Below are 21476 nucleotides of genomic sequence, written 5' to 3'. Positions count from 1 at the left end.
TGAAAAAACTAAGAGTTGGAGCTAGGAAAAGTAACTTACTCAAGTTCATAAAATTGGCAAACAGAGAGGTTATGCTTCAAACCGACATCCAATTCCAAAGCCAGGACTCTTGACCACCAGGAGCCAGAGGAACCCCACTGAAGGTGGCAGTGAGTAATCAGGTACTGGACATATACTGAAATGGAGCCAACCAGAAGTGCTAAAAGACGAAGAGCATGCTTAAATTGAAGAGGTATTGGGTAGTATCTGTAAGATAGGATGACTAATTGGATGAGACCTATTTCATCAAAAGTTAAGTCACCTTCTGGCCCCTACTTTCCTTTTCCAGATGCAACCAGCAGAGTTTCTTTATGAGCTTCCAGAGCCAGTGTATGCATATGAATTAACAAAATAAGCATATATACTTTTTTTGTCAAGTAACTATATAAAATATTTTTTAAATTCCCTTATTCTCCTTTGATATAAAATATTTTTTAATATTTATTTACTTATTTCTTAGAGGGGAAGAGAGGGAGAAAGGGAGGGACCGAAGCATCAGCGTGTGAGAGAAGCATGGACTGTTGCCTCTCACACACACGCCGACTAGGGACCCAACTCCCAACCCAGGCTTGTGCCCTGCCTGACCTGGCAGCCTTTCACTCTGTGGGAAGACACCCAACCAACTGAACAACACTCGTCAGGGTGATGTAAAATATTTTTAAATTCCCTTATTCTCCTTGACCAGAGAAAACATGAATTTGAGTTATCATTTTAAGCAACTACAATAAAATCTAAAAGATGAGCATCATCCATGATAAACTTTACTGTACTTGACTTCACCAGGAATTACATCATATAATCTAAAATATGAACTTAAAAGCCACTAATATATGCAAAACCCTTTTAATGCCACATTTTCTCCATTGACTTATTGCTTGAGTTTATAAATCTCAAAGGCTGTGTGGTAGTTGACACTATTGATGCATATTCTTTATGTTATAAGGTCCAAGATTTTAATTTTCCAAACACAAATCTAGAAGTTATAAAGTCATAATTAAATTTTATCTCAGTGTAAGGAATTCTTATCTTCTGTTGAGATGATATGTGGCTAAAACAGAAAAGCCTGACAATACTAAATGTTGGTACAACTGATGAACAAGTAGAACTCTCCCACACACTGCTAATGGGAATGTAACTCAGTAAACACTTGTATTTTGCAGCTTACCCACCACAAACTCTTGCAATATATCCTCATCTTCATTCCTGATCATAACTCCCACTACTGAAAGTCAAGTAACAGTAATGGGCTGATCACTTTGTACATCATGTAACTGTCTGATCACTATGTTATACGCTTGAAACTCATACAGTATTACATGAATAAATAAACAAATCCACTCCAGGCTCAAACTGTAAAAAGGAAAGATAATCTCAATAAATGAACAAATGTAATAAGATGATGATACTTGTTACAGCAATTAGACTAGGCTCTTTAGAAAGGTTTTACATTTCCTTCTAAATAAATTACTTGATATCATGTCAGTGAACTTAATATTTTTTTTAAATAAAAGGTAAAGAAAAGAAGAGAGAAAAAGAAAAACTTACTGGGATTGAAAATTCCTCAGCCAAATATTTCAAGGAGGCTGCTTCTCTTGCCAAGAACTTGTTCCTTTCTCTCATGTTGCCCTGAAGTTGTGTGTCAAACTCCTTTCTCACCACAGATGCAACCGAGTCAACAATCACAAGTTTAACTCCTTTTGAAATAATTTCTTCTTCCAAGGATTCAATCCTGTAAAAGTGGAATTTGTAAAATAGTAGAAAAGTTTAAGTAATAATAAAAATAGGGCCTTGCAAAGGTTGACCAACTTAAAAACAACAAATTATTCTTTCCTAAGTTATAGTAATGATTGCCACTACCCAATAAACATAACTTATTTTCATATATTTCTTCTATACATATGGCACTCTTTTGAAAATAAACCAAAATGTTTTCATTCCTTAGTTCTCCTATGATACTGCTAAAGCTCCAATTTTAGGGGAAAATTCCTAAATGTGTGGTAGCCAGTCTCCAAAATGGCCCCCATTGACTCCCATTCCATCTTGACACCCTGAGGAGTTTCTCCCTCACAATATACTAGGATGGGTCTCGTGACCAACAGCATATGACAAAGTGAGGACCCCTCATTTCTGAGAGTACGTGAGGGCCCCTCATTTATTTCTATGAAAGACAACAGTGTCCCCCTTGGACCCTCTCTCACTTATCCAGTCTCTCTCAGATGATTCACTGTCGGGGAGGCAAGTGGCTGTGTTATAAACAGCCCCACGGAGAGGCCTACAAGGTGCGGAACTGAAGCCCCTGGCTAACATCTGGGAAGACGGGAGACCAACCAGCAACTACATGAGTGACCTTGGAATTTTCCAAGAATCTCCAGCCCCAAGCAGGCCTTGAGATAACTACAGCCCTGGCCAACAGCTTGACTTTAAGTTTTTGAGCAACCCTGAGCCAAAAATACCTAGCCAAGCCACTCCCAGACACCTAACCCTCAAAAACTATATGAGACAACATATGTTTTCCATTTTAAGCTGCTACACCTTGGGATAATTTGTTAATGAAACAATAATAAATACACCTCTAAATTAGCATAAACTATTTTATTCATTTCGTTTTCTTTTTTCATTTTTAAAGAAATACTTCAATAACAAGCCATAGTGAATAAAGAACACAGCAATAATTATTTCCTATAATCCTAATATGTAGGGGCTTTTTTTTTTCACTCAGAAACTGAAATCATGAACAACAAAAAATAAATCTTCAAAGTATTACTAAAATACCAAACTCTAAAATGGCATACCTTTGAAGAACTTCATCACAGCTGAGTTCCCGATAAAGATAAACTTTACTGCTTGTCAAAAGTAACTTTTCCTCACTGTTAAAATATCTGGGGAAACGAGATTCTGCTATCTCAATCAGTCTGTGGAAGAAAAAAAACAGCATAAGTGAAAATAGCCAATGATATTTAAGGCCACATGGCTGAACCTCTAATGAATTTCACTTAGGAAACTCTTAAGTCACAAGGACCACCAGAACAAAAAAAGCCTTTTCAAGAGAGCAGGTACAAGCAAAATGGCTTCATACACCAGCGTGCAACAGACGCACCGAGAGAGGTTAGCAGACAGAGCGTGAGACCAGCCAGGGCTTTTAGATCTCATCTAATGTTGAACAAGCAACAATGCCTCTGAGAATAAATATGTTTCTGGGAATAAATATTTTTTGTAAATGACATTTTGACTAGTAGCTATAATATACATACAGTAAATAAGAAAAACACTTCCTGGTTGGTGTAGCTCAGTGGATTGAGCGCTGGTCTGCGAACCAAGGGGTCACCGGTTTGATTCCCAGTCAGGGCACATGCCTGGGTTATGGGTCAGGTCCCCAGTGGGGACCAGGTGAGAGGCAACCACACATTGATGTTTCTTTCCCTCTCTTTCTTCGTCCCTTCCCCTCTCTCTGAAAATAAATAAATAAAATCTTTTAAAAAAGAGTGTAGTGTGACCTTTATAAAAAAGTAATTAAAAAATAAGAAAAATGCTTGCATTTTCATGAGAAAATGTATTTTAACAAATGTAGAATATTATCACTCTAATAATCAAATATCAGTAAGTCTCCATGTCTCAGACCAAAAATATACATACCAAATAAATGCTATCCAGTAGGTCCTTGGTAAACAGAAAAGTATTTTCTATGCAAATAAATGTGGTCCAATATTTCTTAGTAAATAAAAAAGTGATTTTTCTAAACATTGAATTCTGACCTCAAAAACTAGATCTAATGCTTGGGGTAAGCATAGGACAATGACAAGCTGACACAGACACAATTTTTGTCACTAACAGCACAAGACATGGAGAGCAATACTAGGAACTTCCAATATTTCTGGTTAAAATTGTAAAAATGTAAATCTTTAAGTATAACTGTCTATTTAAAATAATACTGTATCAGCGCCACACTTAAGCACCCAAGAGCAAACTGGGGAAAAGGACTGGGAACACAAAGACCATCCTACATTTTATGCTCCATTTAAAGACACAAAGCACAAAAGAACAAGTGTTTTCATTTCTAGATAGTTAATAAATTCCAAGAAGAGGCTGAGAACTTTAAATAGATCAACAAAATAAGTGCCTCGATATGCCATAATCAGAAATGGAAGAGAAAAATCTAAAACAGGAAGAGGGAAACATTAAAGAAATCTAGTCAATAACATTTATAAGCATATTTTAAGCAATCTGAAAAGAAGAAACATCGTTAGGTTGAATAGGATGAAGAAAAGTTATTTTAGGAGTAAGGACATGTGAAGAGAACCAGATGGATCAAATGACCAATGACCATTCAAGAGAAGTTCTTGAGAAAGGCACAGGAATTGGGGAAAATGGAAATGCGGTAAGTGACGAGAGCAAGAAAAGAGACGGCGCTGGCAAAGGCAGGACAGGCGTTCTTGGGGGTCTGGGAAAATATGTAAATTTTCTGATTAGTGCAATTATTTGCTGAGTTTAGTCGGAGAAATCAGCTAAAAAGCCCTGGCACTTGGAACCCACTGATTTTTAAGGATAGGTATGACAACATCTATCAGAAACACAGAAGGTTTTCCAAATTTGGACGCCCAGCTGATTAGCAAGCAGATTGAGAGTACCTAACTCACTGGCAACAGCTGAACAGCTGACAGACAATAATTTTCTGCCACCAACACTAGGCTGGATTTCAACTAGGGGCTTAAGGCTCTGGATCTCATTACTGCTCTCTCATTCCGGTGACATCCCTCAGAAGGAAGGTGGCCATGACATGGACATGAACTTACTTTACTCATAGCTATCATACTTTCTTCCTTCCCTAGTGCTTTGGTGAAGAGCAGGGTTAGTGGCAGTATCTCTAATACCATGAAATGTAGCATCCACAGTTCTTGTTGATGACAAAACTTACTTCTAGATATTAAATACATCAGATACTCCATTACCAAGCAATGGGAGTATTTTCTCTTTTTATCCTAAAAATACATAATTTATCTGGTTTGGAATGAAATAAGCTAAAAGAGCCTTACTGATGTTAATAACCATTAGAAATGGTAGGGGGAAATAAAATTGTATATGGTTTTTGCCAAAAGGTTTAAGTGGGATGATGGTGAGTTTAAGTTGATTAAGGTGGTGACTTAATGAGCTTAGACAAACTTAAGGTCAATAACCTTACAAACTTAGGAACTGTACACAGAGATAAAAAACAGTAACCATGTTACCAGGCTAAATAACTGTATCAAATGGTTATTAACAGGCCAATATGCTCTAACTTTCTATAAGTTTCTTTAAATGTCTTTTTAATTTTAGAAATCTAAAAATATACAAATATACAAAAATAGCCCTGGCTGGTATGGCACAGAAGATTGAGTGTTGGTTTATGAACCAAACGGTCACAGGTTCAACTCCCAGTCAGAGCACATGCCTGGGTTTCAGGCCAGGTCCCCAGTAGAGGGCGCGCAGGAGGCAACCACACATTAATGTTTCTCTCTCTCTCTCTCTCTCCCCCCCTTCCCTTCTCTCTAAAAATAAATAAAATCTTTTTCTAAAAAATACATAAAATCTTTTTAAAAAAATAAATGTAAGTGTAGTATTCCATATGCCTCACATCAATCATAGCAATTTCTCATGACAATCTTCATCACAAAGATCTGTTTTGTTTGGAGCAACACAAAAGAATCTATCTTTTGCTACCAGACATTAATTACATAAAGTTTGAAAGTAATGCCATCTAGTGGACATCTTTTTTATAAAAAGTATTCCTTTCAAAGGACGCACTCAAGATTCAACAAATATTTATTGAGGACCTACTGAAAGCCAGGCACTGTTCTAGGTGCTAAGGATATGGCAATGAACAACAACAAAACAAACAAAAGCCTTCTTTCATGGAACTTACATTCTACTGAGAGAGACTAAGAAATACAGTATACCATACATCAGATAATAAGTGCTCTAAAGAAAAGTAAACCAGGATGAGGGGACAGACTGTCACAGAGGACAGTTCGTCCCATTTTACGTAATGTGGTCTGGGAAAGCCTCTTTTCAATAAGGTGACTCTGAGCAATGGTTTAAGGGAGATGAAAAAAATGAACAATGTGGATATCCAGTGGAACAGTGAACAGAAAGAGAGAATTATAGCAAGAACAAAAGCCCAGGTGTAAGATGATGCCTGGGATGTTTGAGGAATATCAAGGAAGCTAATGTAGCTGAACCACAAGAAGCAAGAAGGAGAATAAAAAAGAAATAAGGTCAGAGGGCCAGCCAAGGGCCAAAATCACACAAGATCCTTAAGTCTGTGGGTTTTAGTGGACTTCATTTAGTAAAAACCTAGGAGCAGGATGGGACATGATCTGACTTGTTTATAAAGAATCACTCTGGTGACCAAATGAAGAAGATGCTGTGGATGAGCCAGGGTGAAAACAAGATCAGCTAGTGCAGTAGTCCAGGTAAGAGATGATGGTGTCCTGACCTAAAGAATAGCTCATGTGATTACAAGTAACTGAACCCAAGATGTAGTTCAAAAGAGGAGCTGAAGGGATTTCTTGACTAAATGGGTCAGCATCTGGAAGAATGGAATTACCATTCATTAAAGTGAAGAAGAATGGATTCGGACTAAAGCTTTTTGTTATTAGTTCCCGGTTACTGCACAGCCCTTGTATAAAAGGAAAGTTAAAAGCTTTACATTAGTGACCACATGCCAACTTGAAACAAAACATATGCATAATGTAAAAATAAACAAAAAAAGTCTTCCAAAATTCTAGCTGAAATATTGCATCATAAATGTGCTGAAATAAAAGTTTATGGTTTTTCAAAGCTTCTTGTACACATGTAGTATTTTCCTGTTCATTAATTCAGTATGTGCTTTCTCAGCACTGTGGGATTACTAAACATAGTAATGTGAATCTATTAGTTCCTTACAGATTCCAGAATATTCCAAAGTTTTGTTTTAGTAACAATAAGCATGTACTTATAACTAATTTCCATTTTCTATCCTAGAAACTCTTCAGGATCACCTTCCCTATGAATTCACCTAGACTCACAAATGACAGGGCAGCTGAAGCTGGACTAATGAAAACCTCCCCAGACTCATGAAGCCGTCTAAAAAAAAATGGTGAGAGGGAGTTTATTTCCCCTATCTACCCCTGGGTCAAAGACCCTGGATTTGTACAAACTAGCAAATAAGTAACAGACTGTAGTGGTGCCTTGAGCTGAAAGTCCCCCAAAATAGAGAAAACCCCCATAGCAATCACTTGGGGAATGAGGGAAGTGGAGCAGGGCCACTGAGAGCGACTTTGGATATTTATCTAAAGAACTCGGCCAGCGGTTTAATAATATTACAGCTGTGCATGCACTGGGAGCCAGGGAGGTGGGCATGACTCTAACTGGAGAGGCAATGTAGTTTGAGATGCAATGTAGCCTGAGAGCCTTTCTGCGCCTGCCTGCAGGAGAGCGGCTTGGAGGCAGCCTCTGAATCACCGGGTCAGGCCGGCCCGACTAACAATGGCAGCAGAGAAAGGCAGAAAAAAACAGGCTAGGGCAGGTGTAACCCATTGTGGGAGGAGTCGGAAATGGGGTTACAGAGGAAGATCCCCGCCGGGATTTAAACCCAGGCGTGGCAGTCATGCTGGGGTTTAACCACTCACTTTGGGAGCAGAGAAAGAGCTGTCTTGACCACTCAGCTTTGAAAGCAGGAAAGCAGAATGCAGCAGCAGCTCTTCTCTCGTGGCCACGCAGTGTGAAAGGATGAAGAAGGATTCCCTGGCCCACCATGAGGACATGGTTTTGGATTAAGAATGGGAGCCTAGCGGAGCTACGGACTTCTATTATGGTACCCCTGACTGGCTTGGTTTGGCAAGGGGAGACAGGAGTGTGTGTGTGTACGTGGTGTTTTAAATGGACTTTGGGATTTAATGGCGACATTCTGCCATTACTCTAAACCTACATAACTTTTAATTAAGTAATGCCTTTCCTCTTTACCAAACTCTGGCATTGAGAGTTATCAGCAGCAGGCAAAAAGAATCATAGAGTGATAAGACCCCCAGGAGTGGGGGATGGGATTTTCTATAACAAGACCACACTGGTATTGCCTTCAGAATCAGCTAAAGCCATGGCTGGCCACTGCCCCTCTACCTCCCTTTGGACACACTGATTCATAAATAGTGACACTTTAAATAGTTTGGCAGGGATTAAAAGGCACCGGCTTAGGGGTACTTGACAGCTGCAGAAGTGACATGCAGATCTGAGCCATTGCTTTCGCACAGCACACCTCTGCTGTGCGTAATATTACAACTGTTATCATTTTACTTTTGCTGATTATTTGAGTAATGTCTTTCTCCCCTTCTGACTAGTTTTCAATGCTTTTCTGATTTCATGACAACTCAGGAATGTCTACTCCTACCTCATAGTACTCCAATTCCATATCCTACCTCCCCCTCCAGAGCCCTGGGTCCTAGCTCTTCCTCCACAAATCCTTCAGTTTTCACCACATGTCCATTTGTAGTGCTAAGACTCGGCTTTATTTTCCTTTATCCATTTTATTTCTCCCAAATTTTTACTTCGAAACCTTTATTATTATTTACCATCCATATCATCTTCCTTTTTTTCCAATTTGAAATATTTTTTGTTTTTTTATTCTTAACCTCAAGTTCCATCTCTTTCTAATTATCTCCAACAGGAATGATATAGTACCCACTCAATTCATGGGTCCTGGAATTCTCATGGTTGCCAGATTTTCCATAAACACATCACTAGATTCATCTACTTATCCATGTATTCAAGTATAGCAATAAAAACTATAAAACAAGTGCATAGCAATTAAAACTATATCGGATCTTAAGTGTAAGTCCAATAGGTAAAATATAGGGAACCTATCCGCGTGGCAGTGGCGAATGTAGCCCAGCCCGATTCAGAAGACCAGCGGGAAGCGAGTCGGCACACAGGAACCGGGCCCATGGATCGGTTTTCCCATGGGGAATCAGGCCTGCATGGTACCTAGGCTGCTTCGAGGCTTGCTTTTTGCCAGACTCTCTCACCCTGAATTGAGGCAGCAAATGTTTACTGCATATCTTTAAAGTAATTTCCTAAAATCTGTGCTAAACCTCCCAAGGATAGAGTGTAACCAGTTAAACCACCTTTCCCCTTGCATTTGCAAATATTCTTTTTCTTTGTAGTAATTAGCAACTTCCTCTCCTTTGTTATCTGTAAAAGGTAATCACCTACAGCGAACCTGTGCATAGTAAATGAGGACCATCCTCGATGTAATGTACCCAGAAAAGCAATAAAAGCCTGTCCGGGCAGGGGTCAGGGCTCTCTCTCACTCAGAACACAGCCACGCCGTCCCTTTTTCTCCACAGGACTTCTGCAGTCCATGTGAATTTGTTCATCACAGCCACAGCACACAGAACCCACTGGCTGGAGTCCGCATCAGTAACACAAATTAAAAACAGGCTATTTACTGAATCAATCAGAATTTGGTCTCCTTAGCATTCTCCTTTCCCCAAGGCAGAGCCTGAATACCCAAGAGTTTAGCACCACGCTATACTATAATTTAATTACTAAGCAGTCTGGGAGATACAATTACAGCTTATGATAAATAAGAATGATTGATACACTATCTTAAATTATCTTCTCAAAGACATGTAAAAATAAGCTACTTAGTGTATTGCTTTTAAAATTATAACTATAATAAAAATATTTTAGAAAAAATATATATAACTAATGTTGTCCTGGCCATTGTAGCTCAGTTGGTTGGCAGGTCATCCCATAACCAAAAGGTTGCAGGTTCAATTCCCGGTCAGGGCACATATCTAGGTGGTGGGTTCGATCCCCAGTCTGGGTATGTATGATTCTCCAATCCAAGTGCCTACAGAAGGCAACCAATTGATGCTTCTCTCCTGTATTGATGTTTCTTTCCCTTCCTCTGTCCCTTCCTGTCTCTCTAAAAACAGTGAAAAAAAAAGTCCTCAGATGAGAAATAAATAAGTAAAACTAATCTTTCCAAAGTGCTTTTAAGTACATTACTCATGAGGTTTTCTTTTTTTAAAGTACATTTTAAACAGAAGTAATTCTTATTTACTGTTTTCTCCCTCCTTCTTGATAAAAAGATATCTTAGCAATTTATTAGAAATTATTTTCCATTGTTATCACTTACCCTAAATTCTGAAATTATGTGAATCCTTTAAACTTCCCTCATATTAATCTTTCAATTCAGTTTCTCATTTGTGCTGATCAGACCACTTGCTTGTAAGTACAAAATGGAGACAATGCTACATATAGAGTCATACTGAGAGCTAAAATATGCTTCTTTTTGAGTCTTGTATTTTCCTACTTTATCTCTTCTGTAAGTCCAGAAATCAACCCAGTTATGGCAGACACTATTAATTACCTACCAACATCCACTCCACTTCTTCCTTCCTATGAGAGCCCTAATTTTATATAGGAAGTAGTATTAACCAGCCCCAGGACACTCATCACGCTTGTTATAATAATCTCTTCCTTGACTTACCCATCCTCCCTTGTGTATAGGGGTGGAGCAGTGAGAAACCTGCAGAATTCCAGAGGCTGGAAAGGAAACTGGCAGAGCAGAGGAGGCAGCTACTCTGAAGAAAGTAGTACACTTTCCTGATCAATGGTATAGCTGGCCCTTTCCCTTCTCCTTGACTTGAGCACAGAATGGATTCAATGCCTAAAAATGTACCAGTCCTAAGTCTCTCAGTCATCACTGAGCAACAGAACCAGAGCCAGCAATCACCTACTTGGGTCTTCTTGTTATGTGAAAAAAAAATGAGACTCTTTTTGCTGAAGCCACTGTTCTTCCCACAGTCACAACAAAATTACAACTAAGTTACAGAACAACCATCCTTGAGAATTGCCTGCAGACTAGCTGAACAGAAGCTCATAACTAAAAATATAAAAAAGAGGCCATGTTGAGACTTTAATTGAAAACTTTTTTAAAATTAAAAATAAATAAAAAGCATGCAATGTGATGAGAGCAATACATCTTTTAAGTCTCTTTTAATCCAAAGGTTGCCCCTCTTTTTTCCCCAGCAGTTTTATTTACTTTTTAAGTATATGTTATTGATTATGCTATTACAGTGTCCCATTTTTTTCTCCCCTTTATTCCCCTCCATGCCACATTCCCACCAGCATTCCCCCCTTAGTTCATGTCCATGGGTCATACATATAAGTTCTTTGGCTTCTCTATTTCCCACATTATTCTTAACCTCCCCCTGTCTATTTTGTACCTACCATTTATGCTTGTTATTCCCTGTACCTTTTCCCCCATTTCCTTCCTGCCCACTTCATGCTGATAACCCTCCATGTGATCTCCATTTCTGTGGTTCTGTTCCTGTTCTAGTTGTTTGCTTAGTTCATTTTTGTTTGTTTTTTTAGGTTCATTTGTTGATAGTTGTGAGTTTGTTGTCTTTTACTGTTCATAGTTTTTATCTTCTTCCTTTTCTTAAATAAGTCCCTTTAACATTTCATATAATAAGGGCTTCGTGATGATGAACTCCTTTCACTTTTTGTCTGGGAAGCACTTTATCTGACCTTCCATTCTAAAGGATAGTTATGCTGGATAGAGTAATCTTGGATGTAGGTCCTTGCTTTTCATGACTTTGAATACTTCTTTCCAGACCCTTCTTGCTGCAAGGTTTCTTTTAAGAAATCAGCTGATCGTCTTATGGGAACTCCTTTGTAAGTAACTCTCTCCTTTTCTCTTGCTGCTTTTAAGACTCTCTCCTTATCTTTAATCTTGGGTAATGTAATTGAGATGTGCCTTGATGTGTTCCTCCTGGGATCCAGCTTCTTTGGGACTCTCTGGGCTTCCTAGACTTCCCTGAAGTCTATTTCCTTTGCCAGACCGGGGAAGTTCTCCTTTGTTATTTTTTCAAATAAGCTTTCAATTTCTTGCTCTTTCTCTTCTCCTTCTGGCACCCCTATGATTCGGATGTTGGAACATTTAAAGTTGTCCCAGAAGTTCCTCAGCCTCTCCTCATTTTTTTTTTTTTTTGAATTCCTGTTTCTCCATTCTGTTCTGGTTGAATACTTATTTCTTCCTTCTGCTCTAAATCAGTTATTTGAGTCTCAGTTTCCTTCCCTTCACTGTTGGTTCCCTGTATATTTTTCCTTATTTCACTTTGCATAGCCTTCATTTTTTCCTCTATTTTCTGTAAGCATCCTGATTACCAATGTTTTGAATTCTGCATCTGATAGGTTGGCTATCTCTTCGCTGCTTAGTTCTATTTTTGGAGCTTTAATCTGTTCTTTCATTTGGACCATACTTTTTGTCTCTGTGTACCTGTTACGTTGTAAGGGATGGAGCCTTAGGTATCCACCTAAGGTGGGGCATACAGCACCCACATGGCTGAGTTGTAGTGCTGTATGTGGGGAGGGGTCTGAGAGGGAACAATGTTGCTTACTCAGCTCTGAGCTGGCTTTCACTCACTTTCCCCACTACCCACAAGCATATTGGCCCACTCTGGCACTGATTCCCAGGTGGGTGGTTTTGTGTATGTTCCAGTACCCTGTGGGTCTCTCCAATGAACTCTCCTGTAAGGCTGAGAGTTTCTCCTGCTGCCGCAACCCCCACAGCTTTTTACAGCCAGAGGTTTTTAGGCTTTCTTTTCCTACACTGGAACCCTGGGTTGCTCGCTCTGTCTCACTCCCCATGTTCCTCCAGTTTATCCACATGCACATGTGGGACTGCCTGGTTTGCTTGCTACCACCTTGCTGCATCTCCTCTCCACCCTGGCTGCCTATCTCCACCCCTACCACTACCAATCTAGATGAATGTTTCTTCTTTAACTCCTTGGTTGTTGGACTTCGATACAGTTCAATTTTCTGCCAGTTCTGGTTCTTTTTGTTTTTAAATTTGCTGTTGTCCTTCTTTTGGTTGTGCAAGGAGGCAAAGTGTATCTACCTATGACACCATCTTCGTCCTCTAAATCTTTTTTTAATCGTAACTATTTATTTGTTACAAAACCAGATTGTTTATTGTGTCATTTACCACAGTTTGGTTTTTGCCAGTTGCATCCCTTTGGTTTAACATGTACCTCTCTTCTCTGTATATGTTGTAACTGTGTAGGTTTTCCACCCTACACAGTTCTCTAGTTCCCTGTGGATACCAGCTGGGTGTCCTACAAGCCAATTCAATTCTGACACTAACTACTGGTAGTTAGCTCAGACCCCACAGATTAACGGCTCAGTCCTACAAGACTGCCCTGATGTCTGACACCAACTGCAAGTCTTCGCCCTCTTGTACTGCTGACTGACAGGCTAAAAATCGGTGGTTCCCACACTCTTCTTCTCAAGTTCAATGATTGGTTAGAATGTCCCACAGAACTCAGGAGAACACTTTACTTACTATTACCAGTTTATTATGAAGGATACAACTCAGGATGAGCCAAATGGAAAAAGGTACTGAACTACATCTTGGGTTCAGTTACTTCTCCTGACACAAGTTATTCTCTAGGTCACGACAACAAGGATGCTAGGTTGTCCAGCATCATCATCCTCTAGACACTGCATATGCTGCCTCCCAGGGACAGCAGACTGATCTGGACTTTTTGCAAAATCCCTCTTCCCTGCGTGAAGACTCCCCTTCCCTTTTGCTCCTTTCTTTCTTTGGCAGATAGGAAGAGCCTCTGGGCCTAGGGATAGGCAGGACTATGCCCCTTGATAGCAAGAAGCAATTACAGAAAATGAGACCTTCATCAGTTTACCCCTGTAAGATTATAAGGCCCAAGGTCTTCAGGGGGTAAATGTTACCATATGTAGTTAGCTAGATATTAATAAAAGAAGGAAGCAAAGAGAATCAGACACTGTTGAGCATAATCAACCAAAGAGCATAAGCCTACTTGCTCAGCAAGGAAGCTATAGTTTCACACACTCCAGTGGATCTCAGCATTGCCCTACCAAGGATTAACACCCCTCCGTTCCCCGCTCTGGTACCAGATTGTTGGCGGCGGAGAAGGGAGAGGTAAGCACATGCACAATAGAAGTTAAAATGGTGCAGGTGGAGATGCTTGACCATAAAGGCCTGTCAGTCTAACCTGGGAAAGGGATCACTTGGCCAGGGAGTGGACCCATTAGAAGCCTGCAAAAGCTTGGGAAGTTGGTGCTTTGAAAAGCACCTGGTCCATCCCAAACCTGAGATAATATGACCCAGCTTAGCCAAGAAGCTCTTTCTGTCCCCCAGGAACATGAGCTGGCCCCATCCATTCAAGCATTCTCTCCGTAGTAACCATGTGAGTCTAGCAGCCATGTGGTTGGCAGCCACATGGACTCCAAATGCAAGCTCCAGACTAGAGCCTGGGTACAGCAGCACAGCCAGGAATAGCGCTAAGCTACCTGGACAGGGACTGAGACTTCTAATGCCGGAAAAAAGGAACAGAAACTATGGACACTGGGCTTTGTTTTGGCCTTGCTGAAGATACAGTTGGACTTTTTCCATGACAGGACAAATGGAGATAGGACACAGGGGCAAACTTCTATTTCCACCCAGAATAAATCTTGCCATGCTACAATCCCCCATGTGTGGGTCTCCTGGAATGCTTTCCTTGCAACACCACAAGAACCCCACTTCCACTGGCAATAATATCCTCTCCAAAGAGGACATACAGATGGCCAATAGACATATGCGATGTTCAATGTCACTAATCATCAGAGAAGTGCAAATTAAAGCCACAATGAGATATCACCTCACACCTGTCTTAATGACAGTCATCAATAAATCAACAAACAAGTACTGGTGAGGATGTGGAGAAAAGGGAACCCTAGTACACTGTTGGTGAGAATGTAAATTGGTATAGCCACTATGGAAAACAGTAGGTTTCTCAAAAAAATTTAAAAAGAACTGCCTTATGACCCAGAAATTCCACTTCTGGGTATATATCTGAAGAAACCCAAAACACTAATTCAAAAGTCACATGCATTCCTATGTTCACTGCAGCATTGTTTACAACAGCCAAGATTTGGAACCAACCCAAGTGCCCACCAACAGACATGTGGATAAAAAAGTTGTGGTCTGTATGTACAATGGAATATTACTCAAGCATAAAAAATGAAATCTTACCATTTATGACAGCATGGAAGAACCTAGGAAGTAGTATGCTAAGTAAAACAAGTCAGAGAGCAACAAATAAATTATGACTTCACTTATATGTGGAATCGAAAGAACAAAATATACAAACAAACAATAGAAACAGACTCATCCAGAGAACAAACTGATGGCTGCCAAAGAGAAGAAGGGTTAGGGGGCTGGGTGAAAAAAGTGAAGGGATATAAAATAATACTGAGCATCAAATGTAATTAAAAAAGAAAAGAAAGTGATATCAAAATTTCACTATCTGACAGTAACACCCATCCATTCATTTATCAACACTTTCTGAGATTTTTATGTGTCAGTCACTGGATTTGGCTTTGAAGACACAAACACATAACACAAACTCAAATTGCTGACAAACCAGTAGCATACACTTAGAAAGAATAGATACCCAAGAGATGTAGAACAAAGCAAATAAACTCTACACAGGATAATCGATGTGGAACTTCTCTGGTCAGGGAATATGCTTTGATTTAAGTAGTATTCATTGAGGGAATTAAGAGAGAGCTCTGATTCATAATGACAGTGAGAGAAAGACTCAAAGGCCTATACCTGTACTATGGCATGACTAAGAGAACAGGACAGAGTCAGAGTCTAAATACACAAGCACTCCTGCTTATGAATATCAATCAGAGCAGAGAAGGATGGGGACCAAACTTATTTTCAGGTGTATGGAAATACACAAATGACAAAATGCCTCTCTTATACAATGTTCAAGGTCCTTTTCAAACTAAGGAAATCTTTTCTTTCCAAACAAAGATACACTTACTATCAGTGTGTTTCTTACAATGAATACCATACAATTTCAAAGATTAAAGTGAAATACTTCTCAATCAAAAAAAAGTTCAGAAATTTATAATTTTTCTATTCACTAACATTTTATATCCAACTAGAAATTAGTTACAAAGCAGCTTACTTCCTCTCTGTCTTATTAGTTTTCCCTCTTTCCCATTTTCCACTTACATTTGTCTCTTACTTGAACTTCTTTCTTCCTGACTTTCTCCAAAACACATCTTATTCAGGAACCCCACTTAAACCAGTAAATAGAGAAGATAAAAAGAAACTGCTTCCTCTGTCAATTTTAAAAGGAAAATTCCTTTAAAACAGCAGCATTCTGTGCTCTCAAAAAAGAGTAAATGTTAACCTATTTGAAAATGTTACATACTATCTATGTTACAATACTAAACTGTTACAATGGAATATAGTAACACCTCCTACCGTTCAGCACTAAACGCAGATTCTGTGTCGATGTACACAACAGCTCCTTCCAATCCTCCCATGCTGGTGGGCAAGGTGGCTAAAACACTCATCATTATACAAAACTGAGTTTTTCCACAGCCTGGTGGACCTGTAATCTAAAATAAAAAATACAGTTATTTGTATAAACATTACAAGCTAGTCAAAGCAAAATCCTTTAAAAACTTGCCACACACACAGTCCAACTAAACTGGATTTCTAGAGATTTCCACTGTATATAATGAATTCACTTTTCCCCTACGCATGTGGATAGGTACTAGTTATGGGCCATCCGTGGGAGAAATAAGAAAATAGTCACTCAAATCATCCTGTGTGTTCTGTAGTTCAGGTGAAAAATTTTGGTTAAGAGAAGCTGGAGGATTCACTTATATATTCACAACTTCTCTATTCCTCAGTAGCACATTTATAAAAGGATCTTGAAAATGTTTAAGAGGTTGTCCTGGCTGGTGTGGCTCAGTGGACTGAGCGCCGGCCTGCAAACCAAAGAATCACCAGTTCAATTCCCAGTCAGGGTGCATGGCCTGGGTTGCAGGCCAGTAGGGGTGCACAAGAGGCAACCACACATTGATGTTTCTCTCATCTCTTTCTCCCTCACTTCCCCTCAAAAAATAAATAAATAAATAAATAAACCTTTAAAAAAGAAAATATTTAAGAGGCTTTAATAATTGGTTTAACATTTGCTAAGAATTGGCCTTTTAGAACCATTTAGTACTAGTACCCTAAAAGCTACTTTGATCTTTATTCTTAGGTGTACAGTATTTAGAGGTAAGGGTACTAATGTATACAATTTACTATCATATAGTTCAGCAAAAAAAGTGTGTGTATGTGGGTATATGTATAGAAAGAGATAAAGCAAATATAACAAAATTCAACAATTGTTGAATCTAAATGACTCATACTTGAAAATGTTTGTTTTGAAATTTTAGTTGGTAGAGAGGTTTTTCAAGATTATAAAATTTGAAATCAAGAGGGTATAGGCAGAAAAATAGAATATTAATCACGTGCATATTCCAGTCCAACTAGAAGTAGTTTACAAATACTACTTTTAAAATGTTATAAATGTTCCCTTTAAACATGTTACATTGGCTGGCATCCAAAAGGTAAGAACCAAAACACCACCCCTCTTGTGAAAATAATAGTAATGAACAATGTTTCACAATAGGGAGAAGAAAAAGAGGGAGGAAGAAGAGAAGAAAATCTCAGGTAGAGATGAAAAAAGTCTGGGCTAAGACTGAGACACACCACAGATATGAAGAAACTGTCTCAGATAAATCATGAAATAGGAAGAAGGAATGACCCATCCATCTAAATCAGCTAGGCCAGCAGTTCTCCAACTTGAGCGAACATTAGAATTACCCAGCCACCTTGTTAAGCAGTATCTCTGGCTCAATAGGTCTGAGATGTGGCCTGGAAATTTACATTTCTACTAAGTTCCTAGGTGATGCTGGTACTGCTCTAGACTTTTTAATACAGATTTTATTTATTTATTTTTAGAGAGAAGGGAATGGAGGGAGAGGGAGAGAAGCATCGATGTGAGTGAGAAACATCAACTGGTTGTCTCGCATGCACCCCTACCAGGGACCGAACCTGTAACCCAGGAACTCACCCTGACCGGAAATCAAACCAGCGCCCTTCCACTTTGTGGGACAACACTCAGCCAATGGAGCCACAACAGTCAGGACATGCTCTACACTTTTGAGAGCCACTGTTTTGGAATTTACACTAAAGCTAAACTTCATTTATCAAGGCTCCACATATAAAAACAAAAGCTCATGAGTTAAAAACTACATGCTGATTTATAATCTCTAAAACAGTGATTTAGACTTTAAGGATAAATAGCTGCTACTACCAGTAATAGTTTGCCAGATCATGAGTGATCAGTGAAAACAGGTCTCCAACCTTTGATTACATACTCTGACAAACCAAACAAAAATTTAGTGTGGTCCTCCAGTATATGCATATTTATTATATACATACATTTTACTATACATTCTATATAGCATTGCAATATAAAACATAGACAGAATAGGGATTAAAAAGAATGAAAGGTTACAAGCATTTAAAAATAGCTTCGCATCCTAGTTGTATGGTGCGCAGTTAGACTCCAGCAGAGCAAGGGTGACAGACAGGTACGGAAGGTCACCGGGTGGAAAGCCCTAAGGCTGAGCAACTGGGAAAACAAGGACCTTGCTCCGAGGGTGACCTTTCTCCCATAGCATGTCACTGATCATGCCATTTCAACCCCGACATTGCATATCACTGGCGCTGGGGTTTAAACCCTCTCCTGGCCTTCCATATCACTGATCATGCAGCTGGGACCCTCCCCCAACCTCTCCTCCCCTGGCCCGTCACTAGTCATGCAGTAGATACCCTTGGAGGAGGAACAGGGGACCGAAGGTTGGCCTCATGTGACTCCCACGTGGGCCCTGGCACAACCACTCCCTTAAACATTAAACCTTGGGATGACATCTAGGCCTCAGTTGTGTTTCAGCTCCAGGCACAGAAAAGCAGCAAAACCAGACAAGTGACTCCATGGCTGACATCAGGATCAGCTGCACTGACGATACCCTCACCCAGCACCGACCAATCAGTGGAAACCACAACCCTGAGGGGCACACCTGGAAAACTGATGAATATTCCATTGAGATCCTCCTCAGGACCTCCCCTGACACCCCACCTTGGGGGAGCAAATGAAAGCCTTCAAGACAAACCTAGTGGGGCTCTCTCTAAGGAGCACGGCCCTGCCTTTCCCCACCCGCCTCCCTCCCTCAGGCACATTTTCCCTGCCTCTCTCTTTCTCCTGAGCTCTAAGGGCAAAGACAGGCCCTCTGTCACTTATTTCCTAAGCCCTTTTCTTCCACGTCTCAGTTGTTCTACCTCTGTGACTTTCTAAATAAACTTTCTCTTGTAATTTGAGTCTTGGCTCTGAATTCTTTCTTAGCCAGAACACAAGTACTGAGGTTGCTAAACCAAGGTCTGATCTGACTCCACCAGTCTAATTAATACCTGATGCCATTTTGCCACCAACAGTTGTACAGGTCTTTCCACTTGCCTCAAGATTTATTAACACTGATAGCAGAGCAATGATAATTTTTGAACTAAATGAAATTATATTATTTTTTAAATATCGATTTTAGTGTTTTGTAATTAGGTGATTGAAACGTCAGGTCCTAAATTCTGCTGCTTTTAGCACTTAACTGGCTGTACAGTAGAGCAAGGGACAACTGCAACAACGTGAGGACTGAAATTAAAGGAATGTGTCATTCTTGTACTTACTAAATCACTGCTTTCATTTTTCAATAACTCCCATCAGGTCGTTTTGGTTGAATTTTATATAATAAATTTCTATCTTCCCTCCTGTCAATTGTTCTTGCAAAGTAATCAAAAGATATTGCATTTTTACATTCTTAACAATTAGTTTAAAAATTAACTGAAATTACTTGGAAGGTTTTCAACAGTATAGAAAATATTCTTACAGGTTTTTCACAGGGTGCAGACACCAAAGTTTTCATTAGACACATGTATCTCTTACAACAAAAATCACATTATAAAAGAAAGATTTCCATGCAGTGACATAAAAACACTCTCTGTATGTGAATCTCTGTCTTTAAAAAGGCAGTTACTCTGTCATTCATTGTTCAAGCACCATCTTTACTTTGAAGGGATGGAATAAGAGTGTTCCGTTGCTTGGCTGGTAGGTTGGCTGGTTTTAATCTGCTATGAAGCCTGTCGCATAGCCACTTGTCATAAAGAAAAGGTCAGCAAATTTGACAAATATTGTCTTTGCATTTTAAAAATATGCTTCACCATCTTTAAATTCAACAATTGTTTTACAATATTTGCTGTGAGATAACCAAAGAAGCTCTTATAATTCAACTGAACTTCAAGGTCACTCCCCACCTCATTAGAGCACTGTAAAAACTCTACGCCTTATGTAAAGAGGTTGGCTTTTCAAGATAGAGGCACAGGTCGACACACTTCGTTTCCTCGCACAACCACAAGAAGGACAACAACCAACTTAAAGACAAAAACAACCAGTACTGACAGAAAATCGAACTGTATCAAAGTCCAACAGCCAAGGAGTTTAAGAAGAAACATTCATCCAGACTGGTGGGAGGGGCAGAGACGGGCAGCCAGGATGGAGAGGATGCGTGGCAAAGTGGTGGCTGGAGGACTGGGCGTTCCCACATTCATGTGCAGATAAACTGGAAGAAACAACTAGGGAGTGAGACAAACTGTGCCACCCAGGGTTCCAGCATGGGAAAAGAAAGCTTCAAAAACCTCTGGTTGTAAAAACCTGTAGGGTTCTGGTGGTGAGAGAAACTCCCAGCCTCACAGGAGAATCTACTGGAGGGCCCATGAGGTCCCAGAATGTACACAAACCCACCCACCCAGGAATCAGCAGCAGAGTACCTCGAAGGATGCAATTTGCTTGTGGGTAGCAGGGAAAGTGACTAAAAGCAGGGTGAAAGCTGAGCAAACGGCATTGTTCCCTCTCTGATCCATTCCCCACATACAGCACCACAATGCAGCAATATGGGTTGCCCTGCCCTGGCAAATACCTAAGGCTCCACGCCTTACAACATAACAGATACACCCAAAGAAAAACTGCCCAAATGAAAGAACATCAGAATTCCAGAAAAAGAACTAACTGACAGAGAGACCACCAACCTATCAGATGAAGAATTCAAAACACTAATAATCAGGATGCTCACAGAAATGGTTGATTTCATATGCAAAATAAAGGAAGAAGTGAAGACTACACAAAGTGAAATAAAAGAAAATATACAGGGAACCAACAGTGAAGGGAAGGAAACTGGGATGCAAATAAATGATTTGGAATAGAAGGAAGAAATAAATATTCAACCAGAACAGAATGGAGAAACAAATTTTAAAAAATGAGGAGAGTCTTAGAACTTCTGGGACAACTTTAAATGTTCCAACATCCGAATCATAGGGGTGCCAGAAGGAGAAGAGGAAGAACAAGAAATTGAAAGCTTATTTGAAAAAATAACAAAGGAGGCTTCCCAGTCTGGCAGAGGAAATAGACTTCAGGGAAAGTCTAGGAAGCCCAGAG

At 39.7% G+C, this 21476-nt stretch overlaps 1 protein-coding gene across 6 annotated transcripts in view; it reads right to left on the bottom strand.

Moving 5' to 3' along the window:
* The window catches only part of RAD51B (RAD51 paralog B), a 506432-nt gene that overhangs the window by 465158 nt on the left and 19798 nt on the right, over positions 1 to 21476 (bottom strand). For all 6 annotated transcript variants that reach the window (XM_045822805.1, XM_045822803.1, XM_045822801.1 and 3 more), the window contains exons 5-7: positions 16361 to 16497; positions 2832 to 2951; positions 1585 to 1768 (exon numbers count right to left, since the gene is read on the bottom strand). In XM_045822805.1, coding sequence (XP_045678761.1) covers positions 1585 to 1768; positions 2832 to 2951; positions 16361 to 16497 — 441 coding nt within the window. The remainder of the gene's footprint in view (positions 1 to 1584; positions 1769 to 2831; positions 2952 to 16360; positions 16498 to 21476) is intronic.

This window comes from Phyllostomus hastatus, unplaced genomic scaffold, assembly GCF_019186645.2.
Source record: "Phyllostomus hastatus isolate PE091 unplaced genomic scaffold, TTU_PhHast_1.1 phas_scaffold_501, whole genome shotgun sequence".
NCBI classification, from domain to species: Eukaryota; Metazoa; Chordata; class Mammalia; order Chiroptera; family Phyllostomidae; genus Phyllostomus; species Phyllostomus hastatus.
This window is presented reverse-complemented; position numbering and strand designations above follow the sequence as displayed.